Source organism: Ictidomys tridecemlineatus, chromosome 3, assembly GCF_052094955.1.
Source record: "Ictidomys tridecemlineatus isolate mIctTri1 chromosome 3, mIctTri1.hap1, whole genome shotgun sequence".
NCBI lineage: Eukaryota > Metazoa > Chordata > Mammalia > Rodentia > Sciuridae > Ictidomys > Ictidomys tridecemlineatus.
The window spans coordinates 80,865,114-80,889,601 of NC_135479.1; the positions used below are offsets into that span (position 1 = coordinate 80,865,114).

The 24,488-nt window shown below is 41.3% G+C and overlaps 1 protein-coding gene across 6 annotated transcripts; it reads left to right on the forward strand.

Moving 5' to 3' along the window:
- The first annotated feature begins 1,553 nt into the window (after positions 1 to 1,553).
- Positions 1,554 to 18,422, forward strand: Cdv3 (CDV3 homolog). Of its 6 annotated transcripts, none has more exons than XM_078043334.1 (5): positions 1,554 to 2,197; positions 2,894 to 2,970; positions 11,803 to 11,945; positions 14,795 to 14,948; positions 16,087 to 16,507. In XM_078043334.1, the coding sequence occupies exons 1-5, from the start codon at positions 1,931 to 1,933 to the stop codon at positions 16,235 to 16,237; spliced, it is 792 nt and encodes a 263-aa protein (XP_077899460.1). In that variant the 5' UTR covers positions 1,554 to 1,930; the 3' UTR covers positions 16,238 to 16,507. The 6 variants fall into 6 exon arrangements, with proteins under 6 accessions (XP_077899460.1, XP_005327076.1, XP_077899461.1 ...); XM_005327019.5 differs by having other exon boundaries at positions 1,564 to 2,197; positions 14,789 to 14,948; XM_078043335.1 differs by lacking the exon at positions 16,087 to 16,507 and adding an exon at positions 15,354 to 15,463 and having other exon boundaries at positions 1,566 to 2,197; positions 14,789 to 14,948.
- The last annotated feature ends 6,066 nt before the right edge of the window (positions 18,423 to 24,488 follow it).

Sequence of the window (24,488 nt, forward strand, 5' to 3'; positions counted from 1 at the left end):
GATTTTAAGGGAATTGAAGGCAGGAATCACAAATTATTCAACTTTAAATAAGATGCTGTCTTAAATATAGGTAAATAAATGCTTCATAGACAAAGAAGGGGGAGGGAGACAGAAGGAGGAAGGCAAGAGATACAGAAGGAAGGGAGGAAGAAAGGAAAGAAGGAAGAAAGAAGAAAATTAATCTGATTAGAGATGTTCAGGGAGGGTGGTGGTAATGGGCAGTACTGAATTTGGCCAGCATCATAGGAAGATATGTGGTGTCACAGAGGAAGTGACCTAAGGACCTATCCTGGTGATTGGGGCAGTTTATATTTGAGGAATGATATGAAGCTTCTTGGCTAAAGCTAGGCCCTTGATTTACTTCATGGACATATTCAGAATTTAGGTCTTCAATAGCAGGTGGTGGTGGAAGGTAGGAAAAATACCTTCAGTGAAAAAAATTGTAAAGGAAAAGACAACTCGCTCCATTTTCTGGCTGGATTCTATCGGTCCCATAGGGTCCTAACATACATCTGAGTCATTTCCTCTGCCCTTAGAAGGAGGAAGTAGACAGTTTAGTTGAACGGACCACCTTTTTCATATACAAGGACACATGTCATTCTCAAGGCCCCAAGAGTCCTTAATCTGGTAAAGCCAGGTGTAGCATGGGAATTTGGTTCCCACCCCTATGATATGCCATTCCCCTCCATTTAGCAGGGATAGGAGCAGAGGATGAACTGAGATCATTATCTAGACTGATCCAGGGCAGGAGGCACTCTTAACTGTATTTTTAGACTCACTTATTTCGCCTCCAATGCATGTTAAGCACTAAGAGGTACTCCCCCCATATGTTGCAAGAGGTAGTGTCCCCATTTTACAGACTAGAAGTTTGAGAGATAAATTATTTGACCTTGATCAACATATCTAGTAGTAGATGGAGTTCAGTCATTTTCCTTTCATATGCCTACTGGCTTATTTTAAGAGTAAATGGGACTTAAAAGATTATTATCTCAAGTTGATAATAATCATCCACAACAGGTCAAAAGTAATGGTTACCAGCCCAGAGAAGGTGAAAGTACACAGGTGAGCAGAGGGGGAGGAGCAAGCTCTAACGCAGCTGGCTTAACACAGCGCCTTTCCATGTCGTGAAAGTTCAAAAGACTACAAGGCCACAGTTCCCTCTCAGCGAGCAGACACACGTGTACCCCACGCATGCGCCCAGTCGAGACATACCGCCCCTCCCGTGGGTCCTCTTTAGCCAAGTCACCAACCAGCCCTCTAAATACCCGCCCTCAAGGCCAAACCCTCGGCCAATCCGGAGAGAGTCGATAGCCGCGTCAGTTAATTTGCATATCCCCGCCCTTACGCCGGCACCGCCCCGTCGAAAGCACGGATTGTCACCTAAGTGCTTCGTCCTGGCCTCTGATTGGCTCTTTGTCCCGCCCTGCCTCCGTCTCCTCCCGCCGCCCGCCCCTCGGCTTGCCCACAACGGCGGGCGGAGCTAAGTACGCAGGCGCGGGCGCTGCCTCTCTCGGCTGGAGGCCCGCCCTCCCTCCTCCCCCCCCTTCCCCTCCCCGTCCCCTCCCCTCCTCTCCGGGCCTGCGCGCGCGTCTTCCTCCAGCACGCGCCGCCGCTAGCTTAGCACTCTTGCTGGAGCCTCTGGCCCGCGGTTCCTTTTCCCCCCGGCTGTGGAGCAGGCGGGATCTTGCACCGCCGTCGGGGCAGCCAGGGCTAGTTAAGGCAGCGGCACGCGAGCCCCAGAGCGGAGCGTACCACCGCTCGACAGCACGCGGGGGGAGCCGCCCGCCCCGCCTCACACGCCTCGGCGACCCCGCGGGGCTGAGGCGTCTGCGCGCCCGGCAGCGTGAGCGCAGAGCCGGCCTCGACCCGGAGCTCCGAGCGGCCGCGCCCGCCGCCGGCCCCACCCATCCGGGCCGAGGAGGCCGCGGCCATGGCCGAGACGGAGGAGCGGAGCCTGGACAACTTCTTTGCCAAGAGGGATAAGAAGAAGAAGAAGGAGCGGAGCAGTCGGGCGGCGAGCGCCGCAGGCGCGGCGGGCAACGCGGGCGGGAGCAGCGGAACGGCGGGCGGCGGGCCGGGCGCGGGGACCAGGCCAGGCGACGGCGGGACGGCAGGCACAGGGTCCCGGCCGGGCGATGGAGGGACCGCAGGCACGGGGGCCACGGGCCCCGGGGCCGCCACCAAGGCCGTGACCAAGGTGAGGGGCCGGGAGGCAGGCACTGGGGCGCGGGCCGCGCGCTCGGCCCCATGTGCTCGCCCCCGCCTGCCCGGGGAGGCGTCCGGGAGGGGCCGCGGGGCCCCGCGCGGGCGGGCGGACGGGCGCGGAGCCGGCCACGTGACGTGGGCTTCCCACGTCGGGCCGGGCTCGCCAGAACCCGGACCCCCCCAGGTGCCGCGCCGCGTCGCCCTGACCCAGGCGGCGTCACTCTCCTGGGGCACTTGGTTTGGGACCTCAGTGTCCAGCACGGCAGCATTTATCGAGTGACGTCTGCTCCGAGTAATTTGGTGTCTGACTTCAGCCCAGTAGTTGTGGCTGAATTTTGTTTTTTAACGTGTTAAGTCGTATTTGTAGCAGCTCTGTTGGCATGAATTGGTCCCTAAACTGGTTAAAAAAAAAAAAAGCCACGGCAACATTGAGTTAAAATTTAGTTGTGGAATTACTATTGATTTTTTTTTCCCTGCTGGGCTTTCCCTGGTTACTCTAACAGTTCCTGCAGAACCCTGCAGCAGTTAGTATGTTAGGCGACTAGGCATATCACGGAATCTAGCAAGGACTTGGGCCATAAAATGAGTCCATAATTACTTGGGGTTCCAGCGCTTTTCAGGGTCTGATATTTGCTTAGTTGTATATTTCCAAAGAGCTTTAATTGACCTGATGTTATTTCTTTCACAGGATGAAGATGAATGGAAAGAATTTGAGCAGAAAGAGGTTGATTACAGCGGACTCAGAGTTCAGGCAATGCAGATAAGGTACGGTGTGATTACAAATGGGTTTAGATAACCTTATTTAGGATAGGAATTGGACACAGGTTTTTCTTTAGCCCCAAAGCCACATCATAGTTTGTGTTTTAGGTGGGCTGATTAGAACTGTAATGTATTATGTCTGTTCTTCCTCTCTGAAGGCAGTCCTTTCTATATGTTCATCAAATTAGTTGCCAGTTCTAAAATCCTGTGAGAGTGGTTACTCCAGTTCTGGTTAGGTCTTTTTTATTTGAGGCAACCAGAATGAATTTTGTCCTTTCAAAATTCCAACTTTTAATATTAGTGATTGAACTTCATTTTTCTTTCTGTTTCAAAAATAACGTCGGTGTTTTTCAGTTCCTCTTAGTAAGCAAGTTGAAATATAGGATACTTAGAGAAAGTACAGATTTTGTATTCACACAGTGAATATATTGGCCTCAAGGACAAGAAATTGAACAAAGTGTACTTTTTTGGAGGGTGGGTACCAGGGGTGCTTAACCACTGAGCAATATCCCCAGTCCTTTCTTTGAAACAGGGTCTATGTTGCATAGGGCCTTGCTAAGTTGCTGAGACATCTTTGAACTTGTGATCCTCCTACCTCAGCTTTCAGAACTACAGGGGTTTGCCACCTGTCCAATAGGTGTGCTATTTTTAAAGTTCATGAAAACAGTAATTTATAAAAATTGGATTGGTTGGTTGAAGGATTTGAAATTAATAACATTTTATCAAGTTTGGTCTCTGGTAGTTAGTTTTGGATTTATATTAAATAAATGTCATGGGGTTGGGGTTGTGGCTCAGTGGTAGTGCGCTTGCCTAGCATGTGTGAGGCACTGGGTTCTATTCTCAGCACCACATAAAAAATAAATAAAAGGTATTGTGTCCATTTAAAAAAAAAGTTAAAAAAATAAATGTCATATTTTGAGGGATTTGTAAAGTAGGGGGAAAGGGTGAATATGTGGTTCTATAGCTTCTCTCCCACTTGGTTATGGGGATTGAACATAGGCGCTTTACCACTGAGGTATACCTTACCTTTATTTTTTTTGGAAACAGTTTCACTAAGTTGCTGAGGCTGATCTTGAACTGTGATCCTCCTGCCTCAGCTTCCCTTGATTAACTTTTTTTTTAAAAGCTAGAGCTGAATTTTTTTTTGTTTTAATAGCTGCCACAGCCACACTTTAATTTCCTTGGGTGTTATTCCATCATTTTGTGAGATTAACCAAAGCAAAACCTGATTGATAGAAATTTTGAGGAAATATGTCTTTTCCACTCTTTGAGATTGTTGTGAGCAGTGATAAGCAGAAATGATTTGACTGGAGTTTTTATTCCCATTTTTTTCATGTTTTTGAAGAGGTATTATTTGGAAATTATCCCTGTTCCATTTTTCTTTCTCCTGGGGTTTGACCTTTAGAAATGGGGCAAAGGGTTGTGAGGTTCCTATGCTTTAAGGTTGTGGAACTACCTGCCTCTGTGTGGCTCCTCTTCTATAGTAAATTTATCTCTTCTTGGTCTGCTTTTCCTGACTGCAGGTTCTGAAAGACTTGTATGACAGAAGGATAGCATTTGGTATGTTGACTTACCGGGCAGGAGTAGCACTCTGAAGGGCAAAGCTTCAGGTTCACGAAATATTAGAAACTGATTTTGTTAAAGTAAGGAGAATATTTAAACTGAACCGAAGTTTGTCACTGAATAAAGTTCCAAATCTTCTATTTTGGCTACTTTTTATGTGTGGTGGTGGTGTGCTGCTTTTAGATTAAACCCAGGACCTTGCACATGCTAGGACAATGCTCTACTACTGAGCTTCACCCCAACCCTACTTTTAACTTTTTCTTTTACAATAGAGTCTTGCTATGTTGCCTAGGCTGAACCCTTAACTCCTGGGTTCAAGTGATTCTCCTATGTCTATTTGTCTGTGTGTCTGTCTGTGTGTGTGTGTCTGTGTCTGTCTGTCTGTCTGTCTGTCTGTCTCTCTCTCTCTCTCTCTCTCTCTCACCAGGGATTGAATTCAGGTCACTTAACCACTGAGCCATGTCCCCAGCCCTATTTTGAATTTTATTTAGAGACAGGGTCTCACTGAATTGCTTAATGCCTCACTTTTGCTAAGGCTAGCTTTGAACTTGGTGCCTCCCAAGCTGCTGGGATTACAGGCATATGCTACCATGGTCCAGCCTCTTGACTATTCTTGATGGTAATATATTAAATATTTCTTAGGCATACATAGGTCTCAGCTAGTGTGAGTGTTTTGAGTTCTGTTTGACCTGAAGTAGACATTTTTATATTTTTGTTTTTCATTCTCTTTAGCATCTAATCATTGCTTAGTGTCCACAACTTCTGTTAATCTAACATTGAAAAATCACTCCTTTTTCAGGGTGTTGCTTTTGAGTCCTTAGAAACTGAAGTTTGGGGTCTGTTTCTTTCCATTCCCCTCATAAATCTTGCAATAAAGTGGAATATAATGGCTTCCAGAAAAAGTTTGAGGGTGAGAAATCATCTGAGGTTTAATGATAATGACTAAAATTTGTGCCTTATATACATGTAGAGTATTCCTGTAAACTTTGTATTAAATATTCTTGATAGTTGGATTAGGGTGTAGCTCAGCGGTGGAGTGCTTGCCTATTATGTGTGTGGCCCTGGGTTCAATATAGTGGGGATTCTAATGAAAGAAACATTGGCTCATAGGTAAGTGGGAAGTAGGTTACTCACAAAAAGGATAAAGATGATTATGAGGGAAAAAAGGACTTTTTGGCCTGAGATTTCATACTTGTATGATCTTGGTCACATTTTTTTATTTTTGTTTTACAGTACTAAGTATTGAACCCAGGGGTACAAGCTAAATCCCCAGTTCTTTTTTTTTTTTTTTTTTTTAATGTTTCACATTGAGACAGGATCCCACTAAGTTGCTGAGGGTCTTGCTAAATTGCTAAGGTTGACCTTAAGTTTGGGATCCTCCTGCTTCAGCTCCCTCCTGCTTCAGCCTCCTGAGTATCTGTGGTTACAGGCATGTGCCACTACACTCATCTCATACTTTTTGGTGTTGGTCCTTATCTGCAAAGCTGAGACTGCTAGTACTATTAGGATTTCATTAACAGGACATTTATAAAATAACCTGACACTAGAAAATTAGTATGCTTTCCTTTATTTAAGATAAGTGTATATTTTAAAGGAAAATTTTCAGTATCAGCAAACAGGTTTACCTACGAGCTTAAGATTTAAGTACCAAGAATATTTAATATATCAAAATTAGTCCTATTTAAGGTCAAGTCATTTAGACAAGTTCTTGGGTGAGAAGCCATTGGATGGTTATGAAAGTGACCTCATTGAGATGGAATGATTGGTTAATTGTAGACTTCTAAAAATAGATTTGGGGGATAAAAAGATCTCATTAATTCTCAAGGTTACAAAAATATTGCCCATTTGTCAAGTGTTAATACAGAGTTGAGTCCTGGAGTCTCCAGTGGTTCTCTAGGAACCTTCTTGAGAAATCAACATTTTTAAACCTGTTGGTTAAAATGGTCAAGTTGTACTTTGAAGAGAAGAAATTGTTCCTGAATCCATGTTCGAGTCATTGTAGCAAATATGTGTGTGACTGTTGTGTGCCAGGCATACAAAGTGTTTGGTTTGTTTGGGGGTTATAAAAATGTACTCTAATAGACACTGGTATAGGTAATTTCAAAGAGATATGCCACCAAGTAAAATTTTAGAAAAGCGGTTGGGGCTGTAGCTTATGGTGTGACATTTGCTTAGCATGCATGAGCCCCTGAGTTCAATCCCCAGTATTTTTTTAAAAAAAAAGCTTCAAAGAGATGTGAGATGTGCAAGGTGCTGTGGGGCATAGAGGAGAGACACTTTGTGTACCAGGAAGGAGTCAGGCAAAAAATCTTTGGATGAAGTACAGTGATATTTCAAGGCTCAAGGCCAAGAATCAATCATGAGGCATTTTTAACCTTCCCATTTTACTGTGTAACAGTGAAGACAAGCCTAGGGAGATGCCCAGTTTTCCAGCAGCTTGGTCAGGTCTTTGTTTCAGCTGCTTCCCCCTAGTGTTTGGGAATGGGACTTGGATTGAATTGTATGTTATCTCCTGTGAATTGGAGGTAAAATGTTCTGTCCTGATCATCCATACTAAGGAAATAGAATTTCTCAAATCTCAAAATAAAGAAAATTTCTATGTTGTAACTTAAGAGATGTGAAAAGGATGAAATGCATCAAGAGGCAAGGTGAAAGAATGGGCTCTGGAGTCCTTTTGAGGTCTGCTGCTTTGTATCCCAGGAGAAGGTACTTACTGAGTGTTAGCTTCTGGGTTTGGCCACTGTCTGGGTGTCACTGTGAAGCTGGTAGAATTCTGCCTGCACAGGATCTGGTCAATAGTGTTTCTTTTCTAGCATGGTTATTCCCCTTAGCTCACCAACTGACATGTATTTAACAGTATCATGAAGTTGAATCTACACTGCAGTGTTTAAAAACAAAACGTGGCTAATGAGAAACTGTCTTGATTTGGGTCAAAAACTGCATTTTAGTCTAATTATTTTCTGTGGAAATAAATGCAACTTGTTCCTTGTTCTGACTTTGGCATTTGGAGAGTTGACTGACACTTTCTGAAATATGCAAATAGGGAAATGTAATAGACTATGTAAATTACATCTACTTTGCCTTTAGTACAATGGCATTTAGAACAGTCTTTTAGACTTCTGGGCATTAGTTTCTTCATCTGACAGATAGAGGATCCTTTTGGTGAGGAGGGATTGGTTATTAAACCAAGGGGTGTTTTACCACTGAGTGACATCTCTAGTCCTGTTTTGTTTTGTTTTGTTTTGTTGTGTGTGTGTGTGGTGTGTGTGTGTTTTACTGGGGATTGAACTCAAGGATACTCTACCACTGAGCCACATCACCAGCCCTATTTTGTATTTTTATTTAGAGACAGGGTCTCACAGAGTTGCTTTCGCCTCACTTTTGCTGAGGCTGGCTTTGAACTCGGGATTCTCCTATATCAGCCTACCCAGCTGCCGGGATTACAGGCGTGCACCACCATGCCTGGTTAATCCTGTATTTTTATTTTGATAGAGATTCTTACTAACATCCTGAGGCTCTTTCAAACTTGTGATCCTCCTGCCTCAGCCTCCCCAGTTGCTGGTAAGCATGTGCTACATGCTAGCTCAAAATAAAGGTTCTTGATTAGACTATTTCCAGTTTTAGTTTAGCTAATATCTCATAATCTTAAAAATATTATTTTATCTGTAGGTGCCTTTTATTAAAGATAGACTTACCCAGTAATTAAACAGATCGTACTTCTTATTTACTAATAGTTTGTAATCTAGAAGTGTTTTTAAATTTATGATTATTTTATTCATTTCTTTGCTTCTGAGGGCAAGGAGGTGGTAGAAAGGATAGCGCTGAGTAAACAACTTTTACTTTATTCATCTGTCAAACAAATTTTTTCTTTAACATTTTGTTTTTAGACCATTTGAGAAAATATAAAAGCATAGAGAAATGTATAAGAGTTATTCATGGGGCTGGGGTTGTGGCTCAAGTGGTAGAGTGTTTGCCTAGCACCTGTGAGGCACTGGGTTTGATCCTCAGCACCACATAAAAATAAAGATATTGTATCCACCTAAAACTAAAAAATAAACGTTAAAAAAAGAGAATTATTCACAATCTCTTCTCAAAGACAATCATTGTTAAAAGTTTTTGCTTTTCAGTTGAAGGTTTATTGCAAACTAATAATTTTAATAATAGTTACCAAATATTAAAGGGGAAGCATAATTTAGAATAACATGTATACATACATTTGAATAATGGCAATTTAGTGCATTGGTAAGTTAACTGCTGTTTCAAGATTTAAATGAGCAACTGAAAGCTGTGATAGCTCAGGTATAGAAAAGTTGTCATGAACATCTGTGGATTCTTCACAGTCTCTGATTTGGTTGTTAGGACATTGTTGTTATTAGTTGTTTATAGCTAGATGAATAGCAGCTATACTTTTACCCTTTAAATGAAGCAAATGAAATTACTCAAAAGTGATTTTAAAAAATCCTTTGGGGATAATTTTGATGTTTGGATGCCACTAGTTAGACTCCTGGATAAATCATTACCTTCTTGTCCTTACTTGGTGTCATTCATCAGATTTAATAAGCTACCTTTAGAAAATGGGACATGCTGTCTGGCATTTGATTTTTAAAATCCTTTTTAAAAGTATACGTGTTCAGCTGTGCATGATGGCACATGCCTATACTTGGCTACTTAGGAGGCTGAGGCAACAGTATCACAAGTTTGAGGCCAGGCTGGGCAACTTAGCAAGATACTGTCTCAAAATTAGGCTCAAAATGTTTTGTGTTTTTTTATGTTAGGTATATAGATGATGATTTAGTAAATTACTGGTTTATATGACATGAAGATTACTCCCACGGAAGTTTAGGCCTAGCATCATTTTAAGTGGCTGCATATGATTCCATTGTGCATTAATAAACAAGAGAAAACTGAAGAGTGGCTTCGCTATACCATCGTCTTCCTCAGAAACAGTCTTAAGTAAATGTAGGCTTGAAGATAGAGCTGTTTCTCTCTAGCTTCTTAATTGTCAGCCTTGGCTTCTAAATACTGGCATCATCTCTGGTTGTTAGGTACTTCACTTGATGCTCCCACTATCTTTGAAGTTTTATTCAAAGTATCTTTAAAGGGGCCTGTTAAGCTGGTCGAGAAATTTGTTTTACAGCCAGATGTATAGAAGTAGAGGGAATGTATTCTAAATATCCTTAGGTAGAAGCCAGGAATGATTGTCATGTTCTCAAATTCACACAGAAGGTCAGGGTGGAGGTCACCTCTACCATGTTATGGCCATAATAATTGTGGATTAGATATTAGATACCAGAAGGAGAAAATGTCTAAGGAATAGATAGCCTCAGGGAACAGCTGAAGTTTTTCATGGGAGGGGAGAAAGATAGGATGGCAAATGAGACTGAGGAGCTGAGGACCTGAGAAGGACCACCAATGTCATGATCAGGAAAGTCTAGTACTCTGCCAGGTATATTATTCACAAGGTCAGAATTGCAGTAGGAAGATTGTTCTGTTTTGTTTCTGAGATAGGAGGTGACTAAGTTGCTCAGGCTGACCACAAATTCAGGATCCTCCTGCCTTGGCCTCCCAATTAGCTAAGATTACATGCCTCCCCTGGCCTGCAAAAGGAAGTTTGAACAGTTACTGTACTGAGTATTGTTGCTGTCTAGCCACTGTAGGGAGACAAGATATGTGTACTTGAAAATTTAACTAATAATTCAACTTTACATAAAGTGACAGTAATTCAGCAAAAGGAAAGAATACGTCAGTTCAAGAATAAAGTAATAAAAATTGACATTAAAAAAACATTGGAGGGCTGGGCTGGGGCTGATCGGTAGAGGGCTCGCCTAGCACGTGCGAGGCCCTGGGTTTGATCCTCAGCCCCACATAAAAATAAATAAAGGTATTGTGTCCATCTACAACTAAAAAATATTTTAAAACAACAACAACAAAAAGACATTGTAATCAGGAGCCCTGACACAGGTGCCTTTTATTCCAACATTCAGGGGGCTGAGGCAGGAGGGGGAGGATCCTTTGAGTCCAGGAGTTTATGGCCGACCTGGGCAACATATTGAGACCCAGTCACCAAAAATGAACATTATAGACAGTCTTAAGATGATTAGATAACACTGAGGATATCCTTATAATATAACTGAAGAACCAAAGGTGTAGTTTTTATATTTTCCTTTTATAACAGTGACAGATACATGTTTGATGTTAGGGGACTAATTCTATTGGATTCTTTGTGTCAGACTTTGAGGCTGGTACTAAGGAGATACTTTAACTCTGATATGAACCATGGACGTAGTCTTGCTTTCCTCTGTGGGAATGAAAATTTTCATTTTGAGAACATTTTTGTAGTGTGCTCAAGAATTAGCAAATAAGCCAGGCATGTGGTCCCTGCCTGTAATCCCAGCGGCTTGGGAGGCGGAGGCAGGAGGATCACAAGTTCAGAGCCAGCCTCAGTAACTTAATAAAATCCTGTCTCAACATTTAAAAAAATAAAAGGACTGGGGATGTGGCTCGGTGGTTAAGTGCTCCTGGGTTCAGTCTCTGGTACAAAGATAAACAATAAGCAAAAATCACATTTTCCAAAATCCTTTATTTGCTTACTAAAGGTACACTTGGCAGAAATGCTAATTTGTATACTTTGGTCCCAGAAAAATCTTAATTGTGCATTCAGCCCTTCAGGTCACCCTTTTCTCTGCATTTCAGGTTATGTCAGCTTCTCTTCCTCTTGTCAGTTGAGGTTCTGCACTAGAGGCTGAACACCTACAAATAATCATGCTGTTGTCACATAGCCTACCATTGTATTAGATTTTTTTGAATTTTCTTTTTGATGTCCTGAGGATTAAATCCAGGGCCTTGTGCTTGCTAAGCAAGAGCTTTACCACTGAGCTCCATCCCAACCCTTTAGTTGATTAATTAATTATTTAAGGTACTGGGATTTAACTTGGGTTTGTTTGTTTAAAATACCACTGAGCTGTACCCCCATTCCTTAAATTTTTCATTTTGAAGTGGTGTCTTGCCACGTTGTCAGGGTAGTCTTGAACTTCAACTTTTTAAGGAGTGAAATCCTTTTTTCACATGAAGTCAAGTAGTAGTATTTATCTGTAAAACAGATAAAAATCTTCTAATCTCTTCACACCCCTTTCTTTAAACATTGAGCATTTCTTTAAGCATTGAGGTTTCAAAGAAGTTAAGTGACATAGATAAGCATTGTTACAACTAAGGATTTGGACTGATATTTTTCTTGGTAGTTCTTTAATTGAATTCACTTGTCTGCTTTTCCAATAGTGAAAAAGAAGAAGATGACAATGAAAAGAGAGAAGATCCAGGTGATAACTGGGAAGAAGGAGGAGGTGGTGGAGGTATAGAAAAATCTTCAGGTCCCTGGAATAAAACAGCTCCGGTACAAGCACCTCCTGCTCCAGTAGTTGGTAATCTTCCTGTTTCTGTTTTGGGAGATGTCTTATTTGTGTATAATTTTACATGTGGTCTCTGCTCAACTAAATATATGTGAGATAGGATTAACAGCAGTGGTGTTTCTTTTCCTATATTTGTATATGTGTCTTAAAGATTTTTAAATCCTTAACAGAAGAATTTGGAAATTAAGAGACATTTCTGTGGACTGCTAAATTTTATTTATTTTGCTTATTTTTGTGTTTTCACAATGAACCTAGAGCCTTGTACATGCTTAGCAGATGCTCTGCAGTGAGCTGCACACTTAACCCTATCATCATTTTTTTATGTGGATTACTAAAGTAGCACTTCTTGTCTGCTTGCTTCTCCCTGCAATCCTCCCACGCCCATGTACACACAGACTCCCAGCACAGCATCCAGTTCCTTTTAAAATACATCAGAGCATATCACTATGATTCATAGTAGAAGCTAAAAGTTATCAGTGACTTACAAGGCCTTGTGCGTCTGCCTTCTCTTCTTTTTTAAAACTTGATCCTCATTGTTGTTGTTCTATAGATGCACTGAACACGTTGCTACTGCACACTCTTTATGCTGTGTGTTCAGTCTGGAATTTTCTTTCCTTTGTGTCAGGAATCTGCAAGCTTTTTCTGTAAAGGGCCAGACAGTAGTAAATAACATGGGATGGAGGACCATGCAGGCTCTGATGTGATTTCTTGGCTCTGCTGTTGGAGCTATATTTTTGTAGAACTTTACAGAATCACTTGGGTTGGCTTTGCTAGTTTGCCAGTGCTGGCTTTTTTTGTGTTTTGCACTTGCTCTCAAGTCTTAGCTTAATTTTCATCTTACCACCCTCCCCCATTCTTATTTAAAATCATAGTTCCTCCTGCCACTACCACCTTACCCATCCTCTACTCCCTCACTAATCCTTCCTTGCTATAATTTTTGGTACAGTACCTATCTCTTCATAGTTGTTTCCTTCCTTTAGAAAACCATGTTCAATAGAATTTTTGCAGTGATAGAATAGCACTGTGTGGTGCAGTGATTATTTGCTACGTGTGGCTTGTTGAGTACTTAAAGTGTGGCTAATGTGGTCGAGGAACTGAATTTATTTTATTTGATTTAAATAGTCACATGGTTAAAATAATAAGGTTTGTGATTTTTTTTTTGGTGCTGGGTATTGAACCCAGGGCCTTGTGCATGTGAGGCAGTCGTTCTACCAACTGAACTATATCCCCAGGCTCTTATTCTGTTAATGTTTGTATCTGAGTGCAGCTTAGGTACTCAGAAATAATGTATGTATGAGCTTTCACCCACAGAGTCAAAAGACTACAAAACAATAATCCTATTATAGTAGTATTCAAATGGCAACCTGGCATGGTGGCATGCATCACATCTGTAATCCCAGTGAGGGAGGCTGAGGCAGGTGATTTTCAAAAGATATTCAAAGCTAGCCTCAGCAACCTAAGTGAGGCCCTAAGCAATTTAGTGAGACCCTGTCTCAATTAAAAAAAAAACTAGGGAAATATTTCAGTGGTTAAGTGCCCTTTGGTTCAATCCCCAGTATGCTCCCCCCACCAAAAAAAAATTTCTATGTTAAATGGCTATATTATTTTTCAGCTAGAGAATGATAATAGACCTTTATTTGAAATTAAGGATCAAGGTTTGTAGTGCCAGGGATCTAACCCAGGGTCTTGTACATAGTGGGTCAGTGCTCTGCCACTAAACTACACTGCCAGCACAGAATTAAAATTTTAAACGGTGGCAAACATGAAGATCCACTCTATATACATATTGAGGATGGAGTAGGGGTTATAGGGAAAACCTATGTCCCTATAATGTTAGCCGTAGTGGAAAATTTGGGGCTACTCAGCTGCTTAATTTTTTCCTGTTTTTTAAGGGGGGGGGAAAGGCAAGAACCTTAAAAGTCATTGTGGAAGAAGATTAAATAAATAAGGATATCTAGTTCATTATTTTTAATATAACTTAGATTTTTAACAAACTTTGCAAGCATTTTAAGTCTTTTACACCTGGCATCTTGTTTAGCCTGTCATCCAGGTAAGGAAGTGACCTTTCACTTTTACTAAAAGGAAATTGAGGACTACAATAGTCATTCTGAAAGGTAATCCCAGGACCAGCAAATTCTTTCTCATATTCCATAAAGAGGCTTATAGAATTTGTTTATATATAAAGAATTAAAATTGTACATGGAGGCTGTCTTTCCTCCAGAGATGGCCTGAGTTCTCCCTTGAGTTTATATCTACTTTTCCCACATAAGCCTGTTTATGCGTTTGAGAGAAAAAAAAATGTACAGGAAAAGTTAAAACAGTACCCCATGTAGACCTGTAATCCCAGTTTACTCAGGAGGCTGAGGCAGGAGAACTGCGAATTCAAGGACAAACCTGAGAAATTTAGGGAGACCCTATCAAAACCAAAAGGACTGGGTTAAGTTCCCAGTTAGGAAAGAAAGAAAGAAAACTACCCTAAAAAGATAACCATTCTTTTTACTTTAAAACATTTCCTCAGGCTGGGTGCAGTGGCATGCACTGCACCTGTATTCCCAGCGGCTTGGGAGGCTCAGGCAGGAGGATTGCATGTTTGAATTTAGTCTCAGCAACTTAGCAAGATCCTATCTCAAAACTTTTAAAAATAAAAGGACTGGGGATGTTGCTCAGTGGTTAAGGGCCCCTGGGTTTAATCAAAAAAATGTTTTTTCCAGATAACTTTTGTTGTCTAATCCAGAGACCTTTTCCATATCAGGGTTTGCTTTTTTCCATAACTATTAAATGGTTGAGGATGCAGGAATAGATTATTAAAACACTATCCATTTAAATGATTTCTCTAAGCTCTTACAAAATATTAGTTACAGAAACCCCAGAACCAGCAATGACTAGTGGTGTGTATAGGCCTCCTGGGGCCAGGCTAACCACAACAAGGAAAACACCACAAGGACCACCAGAAATATACAGCGACACACAGTTCCCATCCCTGCAGTCCACTGCCAAGCATGTAGAAAGCCGAAAGTAAGTACTGTAATTATTGCATTTCACGTGGGATCTCGGGCTCTTGTCAGGGAGTGGGGTGTAGGGGAAATGAAAACTCGCTTGAGGGAGACTACTCCCTGTTGGTAAGGCCCAGGCTGCCACTGACAAGCAGCTGAGAACCAGCTGGGACTAGAGGCCAGGAGGGAGGGCAAGGGGGAAGAGCATAGAAGACACTTTGCTGTCACAGATTCTCCGATACTTGGTATATTTTGTGGCGGTGACAAGTCTCATATAAAATTTTTTATAAATTATTACTAGCTTATGTTCCTTATAATATGGAAACTAGAAATGTAAGAGCAGTATTTCATTGTATTTCCCATTAAATGTGAATAGATGAAAGATGTTGACATTTATAAATCTAATTTTAAAATAATCTTATTTCAGCAGGTACTTAAAATGAATGCTACCTGGAGTTAATGACCACATATGGCACATCTACATCTTATTTAGGGACATGAATTTTAAAAAATAAATAAAATGGGAAGAAATATAAATGACATCAGATGGAAAATTTTTTTGGGTGGCTTTTAAAGTAAATCCCAGCCTTTCGCCTCTTTGAGAGCACAGCTGGCTTGAATTTAAACCTCCACTTGGACTTTGCTCCTCTGCTCTCCTACAGAATGCGTAAGGGACTCTGGGAGGGGAGTGACTCACCACCACACTCAGCTTTCTTTGCCTGATCTAGTCCAATCCCCACAAACAAAAGTGGGGAGAAATCATTAAATGATGAGAACTTTACTTGAATGAGAAAATTGTTACCCTTACCTTATGCATAAAGAAAGAGATGTATTGTCTACTAATTGCTAAATCTAGAAGTGAGTCCTAGGAGGAATCTCATTGCACAGCTTCTTTCCAGCTGTCTTCAAATGGTCCCCAAACAGGTTTGCAGTTAATGCTATTCAGTAGATGGGACCATAGAGCTTCAGTACAGTATTACCTTTTCTGTTCAATTGAAGCCTTAAAATGGTTTGATAAGAATTTTATATACCAGTTCTCCTTTTCTGTCCCTCCCCAAGATATTTAGGGGTGGCCTTTCCCCCCACCCCACCCTCAAGGAAGAATATTTTCAAAAAACCCTAGTGAAGAATATTTACTGATTACATTTCTTTTCCCTTAGGGATAAAGAAATGGAGAAGAACTTTGAAGTAGTAAGACACAAAAATAGAGGTAGGGATGAGGTTTCAAAAAACCAGGCCCTTAAACTTCAGCTAGACAACCAGTATGCTGTGCTTGAAAATCAGAAAAGCAGCCACACACAGTACAATTGAGGAATGGTCTTTGCTAACCCTTCTGAGGTAACTAGACCACTGCTAATCACCATGAACCTTTCATCCGATCTCTGTTGGACCTACAGCAGCTGATGCAGACCCCTCGGTTTAAGTGACTGGCTCTGTTGCACTGTGGAAGTTTAAAGTGTCACAACTGCTCTTTATGTATACTGGATTTAGGAGAGCTTCCATTGTTATATAAATATGTGGACTAGATTCAGCAGTGTTATTTCATAATTGCTCTGCAAATACAAAAAACCAAAACCTGCAGCAGTGGTCATTTCAAAAATCTTTTTATGTTCAGATACTGAGCCTTCGTAAGGGTTGACTACCTCAGATTTGCTGCACTCATTGTGGACTTCATGTGGATCACAACTTCTGGATAAGAAGGTTACAGCTATTAAGGTGTCGATATGAACCTTGAAACCAGCTCTACTGGATTCCTATCAGAAATCCTGCAGAAAGTCAGCCATCTGGGTTCTGATCTGCTGTAAAAGATGAAGATTTAAGTGACCTTAATTAACCTGTCCTGTCCCCCACCCTAAGGAATACTCTGTAGTAGGCTGTGGCTATATTATACTTCCTGGAACATGCCGCTCAAAAGAACTGTGTTCAGATCATCTATGTAGGGCTGTGAATTATAATTTAAGTTTTTAGTTATAGTCTGAGGTAAACTACAAATTGAATTCAACCAAACTTGGGTCCACCAAGTGGGAAAAGGGGTTGGGGAGGGAATAATCTCGTTTCTCTTAGTCATTTTTTATTTGGATAGTGCTTTTTCTGTGTTCCACATTAAGGCCTTTTTTGCTTTGACTTGGAATAAGTTCGTTGACAGCATATTGCTTGGTTAGGTAAGTAACCTGAAATATGCATTAGAATTGTGAAATGTCTCCTGAATTTGCCAATTCCTTGAGTGGAACCAAATAGCCTTTGACATAAGGGGCAGCAAATGCTGGACACTCTACTTCAGGTGCTGCTAAAGCCTCCAATCAGGTCTAAATTTACAGTACACTGCTGTGGAGACAGCGGTTTCTACTCAAACTGAGGGATTCAAGCAATGTGAGCAAAACCACCCACAATCCATTTAAGTGTCCTGGATCTTGTATGGGTGTTGATAAGAATTCCTTACATACCTGTGTCCAAATTTTTAAGGTATTAAAACATTCTAAAGATACAGTGATTGTCCCCACTAGCTCTGTTACCAGCCTTTTAGAGTGTCTCTAATAGTGTTCATTTGGAAAGGCAGGGCAAAAGACAGTGATATAGCCCTGCTGTTTTTAATAATTACAGCTTAAGCTATCCACTGGTTAGTACTTAGTCCTTAAAAGGGACCTGTGGAAGTGCCCCAGGATTACTGAGACATTTCTTTCTACCTAATGAGACAGTCTAGCAATTTCCTAGTTTTATATCTGTGATTCAGTAGAAATATTTGTAGTGGTGTGTGACCACTTGGTGCAGAGCTTGGGTTTCTCTGTAATAAATCCATTCACCAAAGGCAGGAGTTGTGGGCTTGCTGCTGGCAGGTGTGAAGTACATGAGTGAAGGCAGCTGTCCTGGTGTGGGACCATTCTCTGTAGGAGTTTGGTCTTGGTGAATATGTTGGTGCAGGAATTGGACTTATAGGAGGGCTATAGTATCTCCTGACAGGACCTGCCTACCACTTCTGGGCAATAATGTTGGTATTTGAGGTGGCAGGTAGGACAGCCTGCCTTCTGATTTATTTGGATGAGTAGCTGAGCCAGTTGCGGGGAGGTAGGATGATTAAAGGAGAATTTTTAAATTCTTGGTTATACTGAAGACATGATTTGGGAGTCAAAAACCTTAACAAGTAATCTCTTGGACCCTGAGCCACATATATTCCTTAAAGTATGCGTTTTTCCCACAAACTTTTGTTGGGTTATATTGTTGAGGAATGAACTGAGATGAATATGAGGTGGTTTTATTTAATGGCATACTGTACTGGAAATTTTGAAGACCTGCAGCAGACTTAAATTCCAACTCTTGTTATAATTTTATAAAAGATTGTGAAATTCTCAAAATGCATATGAATCAAGTTTTAATATACTGTATGATGGGTTGATGAGGCTGTCCATTATACCATTTCCTTCTTTGGATTCTCAGGCATGGTTTGGCAGTGCAAGAACTCTGTAACATTAACAAATTCAATAAAAAGTAAATATATGGATCATGGAGTGTGACAGTATTTATTCTAAACTGTCTTGGGAAACGGTGAATTAATGTCATGCCTCCTTGCTATGGGAGAGTGACCCTTGTGTTGGAAGAGTGCTTGCAGAATACTCGATGTTAAAATGGCTGCAAAACCATGATAAATGTTCTTGATCTTTGGAGACGTATTGGGATCTACTCGTCTCTTGAAATATTAAATGTTAGGTTACAGCAAGGAAATTCATTTTAGACACTGCAGGTTTGACGCTTGACTTGAAACGTACATATTTCTCTATAGAGCAGCAGAGTTTGAATTATAGTGCCTGAATTTCTAAATCAGCATATTTTCAGTCATTTTGGGTAATAAATATTTGTTAACGTTACTGTTAAGCACTTGAGTTTAAGGTAGGGTCTTGCTAAGTCTCTGAGGGTGACCTTGAACTTGATCCTCTTATCTCAGGCTTTGTTGATTATTATTTGATGTACTCAGTTGAGGCTTTTTTCTTGGCCACCTTATAAACAATATATAGAAACTCAAACTTACTGATTTTTTTTCTCCCCCATAAGTATAGTTATTTATGGACCTTTATTTTTATGTGGTGCAGAGAATCGAACCCAGTGCCTCTCATGTGCTAGGCAAGTGCTCTACCACTGAGACACAACCCCAGCCCTCCCCGTAAGTTTTTTTAACCCCACTTTTTAAAAGTAAAAAAAAAAAAAAAAAAAATACAGTTCATGTAGTTTTTAGCTATTCTGAAGGACATGCAGTCACCTTCACTCTTCATTCCTGAGTGTTTTCATCACCAAGAAAGAAATTCCCCACCTCTGAACTGTTACTTGTCACCCCAATCCCAAATCCTCCACCTTAGGCAACAGAGGATTTTTCAGTTTCCCTATTCTGGATATTGACATCAATTTTAACTGACTTAGCACATTTTTCAGGTTTGCCCATGTTGTGTTGTAGCATGTATCAGATCAGTGGTTTTAAGTCAATTTTATAAATATACCATGTTTATACATTCCTGGGTTGATGGACATTTGGAAGGTTTTTGTTTTGTTATGATCAATGTTAAACTAAATTTTCAAGGTTTTGTTTGTTTGTTTTTTGGTATTTGAGAAAGAGAACTTGTTTTCAATTCTCTTGGATATGTACCTAGATATAAAATTGCTGGGTCATATGATACTTTGGGGAACTACCAAATTCCCAAAGTGGCTGCACCCTATTAAATTCCCAACAACCTAGTCTGAGGAATACTGCTTCTCTGTATCCTCTTCAGTTGTCCGAGAATCTTTGATTCTAGCCTCCCTAGAGGGTGTAAACTGGAATCTCATTGTGGTTTTGGTTTATGTTTCTGTAATGAATAATTATGTTGAACATCTTTTCAAGTGCTTACCAACCATTTGTCTTTGGAAAAGTATTGAGATCTTTTGCCAGTTTTTAAATGGGTTATTTGTCTTTATTGACTTGCCAAGAATTATATATTCTAGGTCCCTCCCTTATCAGATACACAGTTTGCAAATGCTTTCTCCCATGTGTCTGAAGCATGGAATTCTCCATTTTGAGTCCAGTCTGTTTTAGCTTTTTTGTTTAGATCTTTGAGTCATTCTGGTGTGTGAATTTTGTTGGTCCAGGTTCATTCTGCAAGTGGATATCCAGTTGCCCAGCACCTTTATTGATTTAGTTTCTTATGTGGTACTGGAGATTGAATCTGGTCTCCTAGGATGGCGCCTGGCGTTTTGCCAGGGTGGAGTTCACGGAGTTCTGGCTCCAGGCTCTCAACAAGGTATATAGTAAACGCCTGTGCTCCCTAAGCCAACTTAACAGTTTGTGGCAACTCAGCCTCCCAGATTATTCTGTTTCATCCATATTTCACCAAATCAGCATTTTCATACCTTAAAAAAATTTCCATAGTGTCACATAGCCCATTTGGTGTTGCTCTTCTCTTTTCTCTCCTGGTGCTGTTTTGAATGAATTTGGTTTGTTGGCAGTGGATGCAGTTCTTCTAGTCTTCCCTTTAATTTCCCCACTTTTTCTTCCACTGAAGTAACTGAGGAAACCTGATCATTCTGGGATATTATAGTTACAGCAAGGTGCTACTGTGCCCTTCTTTTTGATGTGTGTTTTGGGGGTGGTCGTGTGGATTGAACAGGAGTGCTCTACCACTGAGCTGGGCCCGCAGCATTTTTTTCTTTACAGATGGGGGCTCATTAAAAGTTCATCCAGGGGCTGGGGGCGTGGCTCAGTGGTAGAGCACTTGCCTAGCATGTGTGAGGCACTGGTTTTGATTTTCAGCACCTCACATAATAAATGAATAAAATAAAGGTCCATCAACAACTAAAAAAAATATTTTCAGAAAGAGTTCACCCAGGCTGGACTCAAACTGTGCTTCTTCTACCTCAGCCTCCTGAGGTGCTGGGATTACAGACGTGCACAACCATGCCTAGCTAGCTACCTGTGCCACTGAGATAGGCTCTGATTGAAGTGAGGAAGTGGGATTTCAGAGCAGCCCTTACCTGGAGCCATCATCAGTACATTGTCAGTAGAGGGCACTATAGAGACACTAGACACCTGGGCTGGACGAAGGACTATTCCAGGCGTGCTGTATTCCACAGTGGCTCACCTTCATGATTCAGAAACAGCCCACACCACCCCTCCCCTGCAAGGTCCCCCATTCCTAGAGTGGCAGGCTTGGTCAGCTGAGACCCCTAGAAGTTTTTCTGCCTCCATTGTCAGGATGTTACTGCTGCCAGTTGAGGCCTGAAGCCTTAATTTTCTGGACTCCACCCCTCCAGTCCCTTCTCAGGGTTAGGGAAGTAGTTGCTTTCTGCACTTTTGTGTGTGTGTGCTGGGGATTGAAACCAGGAGTGCTTTACACTGAGCCACATCTCCAGTCCTTTTAATTTTTAAATTTTGAGACAGGGTCTTGCCAAGTTGCATAGGACCTTAGTAAATTTCTGAGGCTGGTCTTGAACTTTTTTCCATCCTCCTGCCTCAGCCTCCTGAGTTGCTGGGATTACAGGTGTGTACCACTGGCTAGCAGTTAAATCTCTTTGTAGCAGTTGCCTTTTACTAATTGAATAACCTCTTTTAGTGTTAAAAGTTTCTCTATTTTTTGTCTCCTCAGTGTTGACTGATCGTGGGTCGTAATATTTGGAGGCTTGATCAAATTCGAGCCTGATTCACAAGTGTAGGTGAAAGAATATTTCACAGGTATTGTTCTTTACTTCCTGTTGTATCACTTCAGGGCCACACACCTGGTTGTCCTGAGTAAGCAATAAGCTCGGGAGTCATCAGCTTCATCTAACATGAAATTCCCCGCTTGCCTTGTGTGCAGCAGTTTGGGCAGTTATTGGTGATCCCTGGAGTTGTGAAATCATATGTTGCTATCATTTGTTGTCTGGAATTATTCTGTAAAGAGAACTTTTTCCTCAGCTGTCGTCTTGAAAGGAGGTTCATTCTGACATAGGAAGGTAATTGCTAGATTTTATTAGTTTCTTTTTTTTTTTTTTTTTGGTGGTGCTAGGGATTGAACCCATGGCCTGTACATGCAAAGCAAGCACTGTATCAACTGAGCTATATCCCCAGCCCTTAGTTTCTTTTTTTCTTTTATTATTATTATTATTTTATTTTTGGTACTGGGGATTGAATCCAGGGGCACTTAACCACTGAACCACATCCCCAGCCCTTTTATTTTCAGACAGGGCCTCACTAAGTTACTGAGGCTGGCCTCAAACTTGGGATCCTTCTGCATCAGTTTCCTGAGTTGCTGGGATTACAGATGTGCCCCCAGGATTTTCTTTTTAAGGTTGAATATTCAATATTCTTTTATTATTAGAATTTGTGTTTTTGGGGTTGGGGTTGAGGCTCAGTGGTAGAGTGTTTGCCTTGCACGCATGAGGCACCGGGTTTGATCCTCAGCACCGCATAAAAATAAAAATTGTGTCCACCTAAAATACACACACACACACACACACACACTGAGCTACAACCCCAGACCTTTCTATTTTGAGACAGGGTCTCACTGAGTTATTTAGTAACTTGGTAAATTGCTGAGGCTGGCCTCAAACTTGTGATCCTCCTGCCTCAGCCTCCCAAGTTGCTGGGATTCAGGTGTGTGTCACTGCGATTGGCTCCTTCTATTGCTTTAAATTTGAACATTTTGACTTGAAAATGCCTAAATAGATCTGTACCAAGGTTCCTTCCTCCAGTAGACACCTCAAATTTAAAGCAGTTTTCATTACAGATCCTCAAATGCTAAGCTTGAAATTGTTCTGCCAAGTGGTTAATACTAATCATAGTGTGGCAGCAAAACAGTTGGGCCAGGCATAGTAGCATATGCCTATAATACCAGTGGCTCAGGAGGCTGAGGTAGGAGGATTGAAAGTTCAAAGCCTGCCTCAGCAGTTTAGCAAGATCCTAAGCAACTGAGATCCTGTTGCAAAATTAAAAAAAAAAAAAAAAAGGACGTGGTTCAGTATCTCCGGGTTCAATTCCTGGTATAAAAAACAAAAACACTGTGTTCCTTGCTTGTTGACCCATCTAAATTTAAGAATATTCTTAGGGAGAAAGAAAAGTGGCCCAATGCCTATTTTTGCAAAGCCTCAAGTTAAGAATGGCTTTTACATGTTTAAAAAATTTTTTTAAATTGTAGATGGACACAATACCTTTATTTACCTAATGTGGTGCTGAGGATTGAATCCAGTGCCTTATGCATGCTAGAAAAGCACTCCACCATTGATCCACAACCCCAGCCGGGTTTTTACATTTTTGAAAGATTTGGGGATAAATAATACAAAGACCCAGTCCACAAAACAAGATATTTGTTCTCTCTGTAACATCAGCAAACTGTGTATTTAAAAACCTCCAGGCGAGAGGCCTGTGAAATAATAGGCATGGATTTGTGGCATATTGGGGTGGGGAGTCACATGTCTAGAATCTAGCTTTATGACGGCTCTAACCTCAAAAGGAACATACAAACCCGTGCCTGCATCCTTCCCAGGATGTGGTGCACTGTTATGTAGTTTGCTGAGCCTGCCATAATGCAAGTCCACAGGGTAGTTGGCTTAAAAAGCAATTTACTTTCTCAGTTCTGAAAATTAGAAACCTGAAATCAAGGAGCTGGCAAGGCTGGTATCTGGGCAGGCCTTTTTTCTAACATGGATGTCTGCCTGTCCCTGTCCTAAGTTTCTGGTGTACTTGCAGGTGGGAGTTGGGGTGATGGTGGCAGGAGAGTTCTAAACTCTCATGCCCTTAGTATCAGGGCACTTTACCACCAAGCTGTATTCCCAGCCCTTTAAAATTTTAACACAGGGTCTAGCTAAATTGCTCAAGGTGGCCTTGATACTATGATCCTCTTGCGTCAGCCTCCCGAGTAGCTGGGATTATGGGCATGTGCCACCATGTCCCCCTCTCTTATGAGGACACTAATCCTGCTGGACTAGGGTCCCACCCTCTGACCTCATTTAACTTTAATTATTTCCTTCAAGGCTTTAGCTATACACAAGGTTGGGCTGACTTCAACCTATTAACATTGGAGGGACACAATTCAGTCCATTACTATAAATGCTGAATCTGGGCATAATTAAGTAGGGTCTGCATTCAGGGTTCCCATCTCTAAGTGCTGAGAGCATGTTTCTAGGTGGTTTACTCCTGATTCCCAGGCTCTACCTTGTGGGCTAATGAGTGAGTCCTAGTTATTGAATTAATGAATGCTGAGGAGATCAGACTAATACATGAAAAAATTCAGAGGACTATAAGGTGCTAATTTAAACATCCCATTAAAATTCTGTAGCAATTCTGAAGGTAAATTAAGAATAAACATTTTTTATTTTAAAAACAGACAACTACCTATGCTTGGTACTCCTTGCACGTGAGAGGATATTTTTGGTGGCATTAGGACATTTACAGATAAAGAACCACAGCCAGAGCTGAAGTGGTTCATGAGGGAGGATATGGGAAGATGCTAGGGAGGAGATACCACGTCTGGAGCCTCAGCTGTGTCAGATGTAAACAAGAGAACAGTACACTGTTTTTGCAGAAAGAGTAGATTAGGTAATTTTATCTGGAATGGAAAGAAACAGTGTG

What these genes read in the sequence shown, in the direction of transcription:
- Cdv3 (XM_005327019.5), top strand. Translation starts at nt 1,931, where the DNA reads ATGGCCGAGACGGAGGAGCGGAGCCTGGACAACTTCTTTGCCAAGAGG. An exon ending in ACCTCCTGCTCCAGTAGTTG is followed by an intron (nt 11,946 to 14,788) that starts GTAATCTTCCTG and finishes ACAAAATATTAG; the next exon opens with TTACAGAAACCCCAGAACCA. An exon ending in AAGCATGTAGAAAGCCGAAA is followed by an intron (nt 14,949 to 16,086) that starts GTAAGTACTGTA and finishes CTTTTCCCTTAG; the next exon opens with GGATAAAGAAATGGAGAAGA.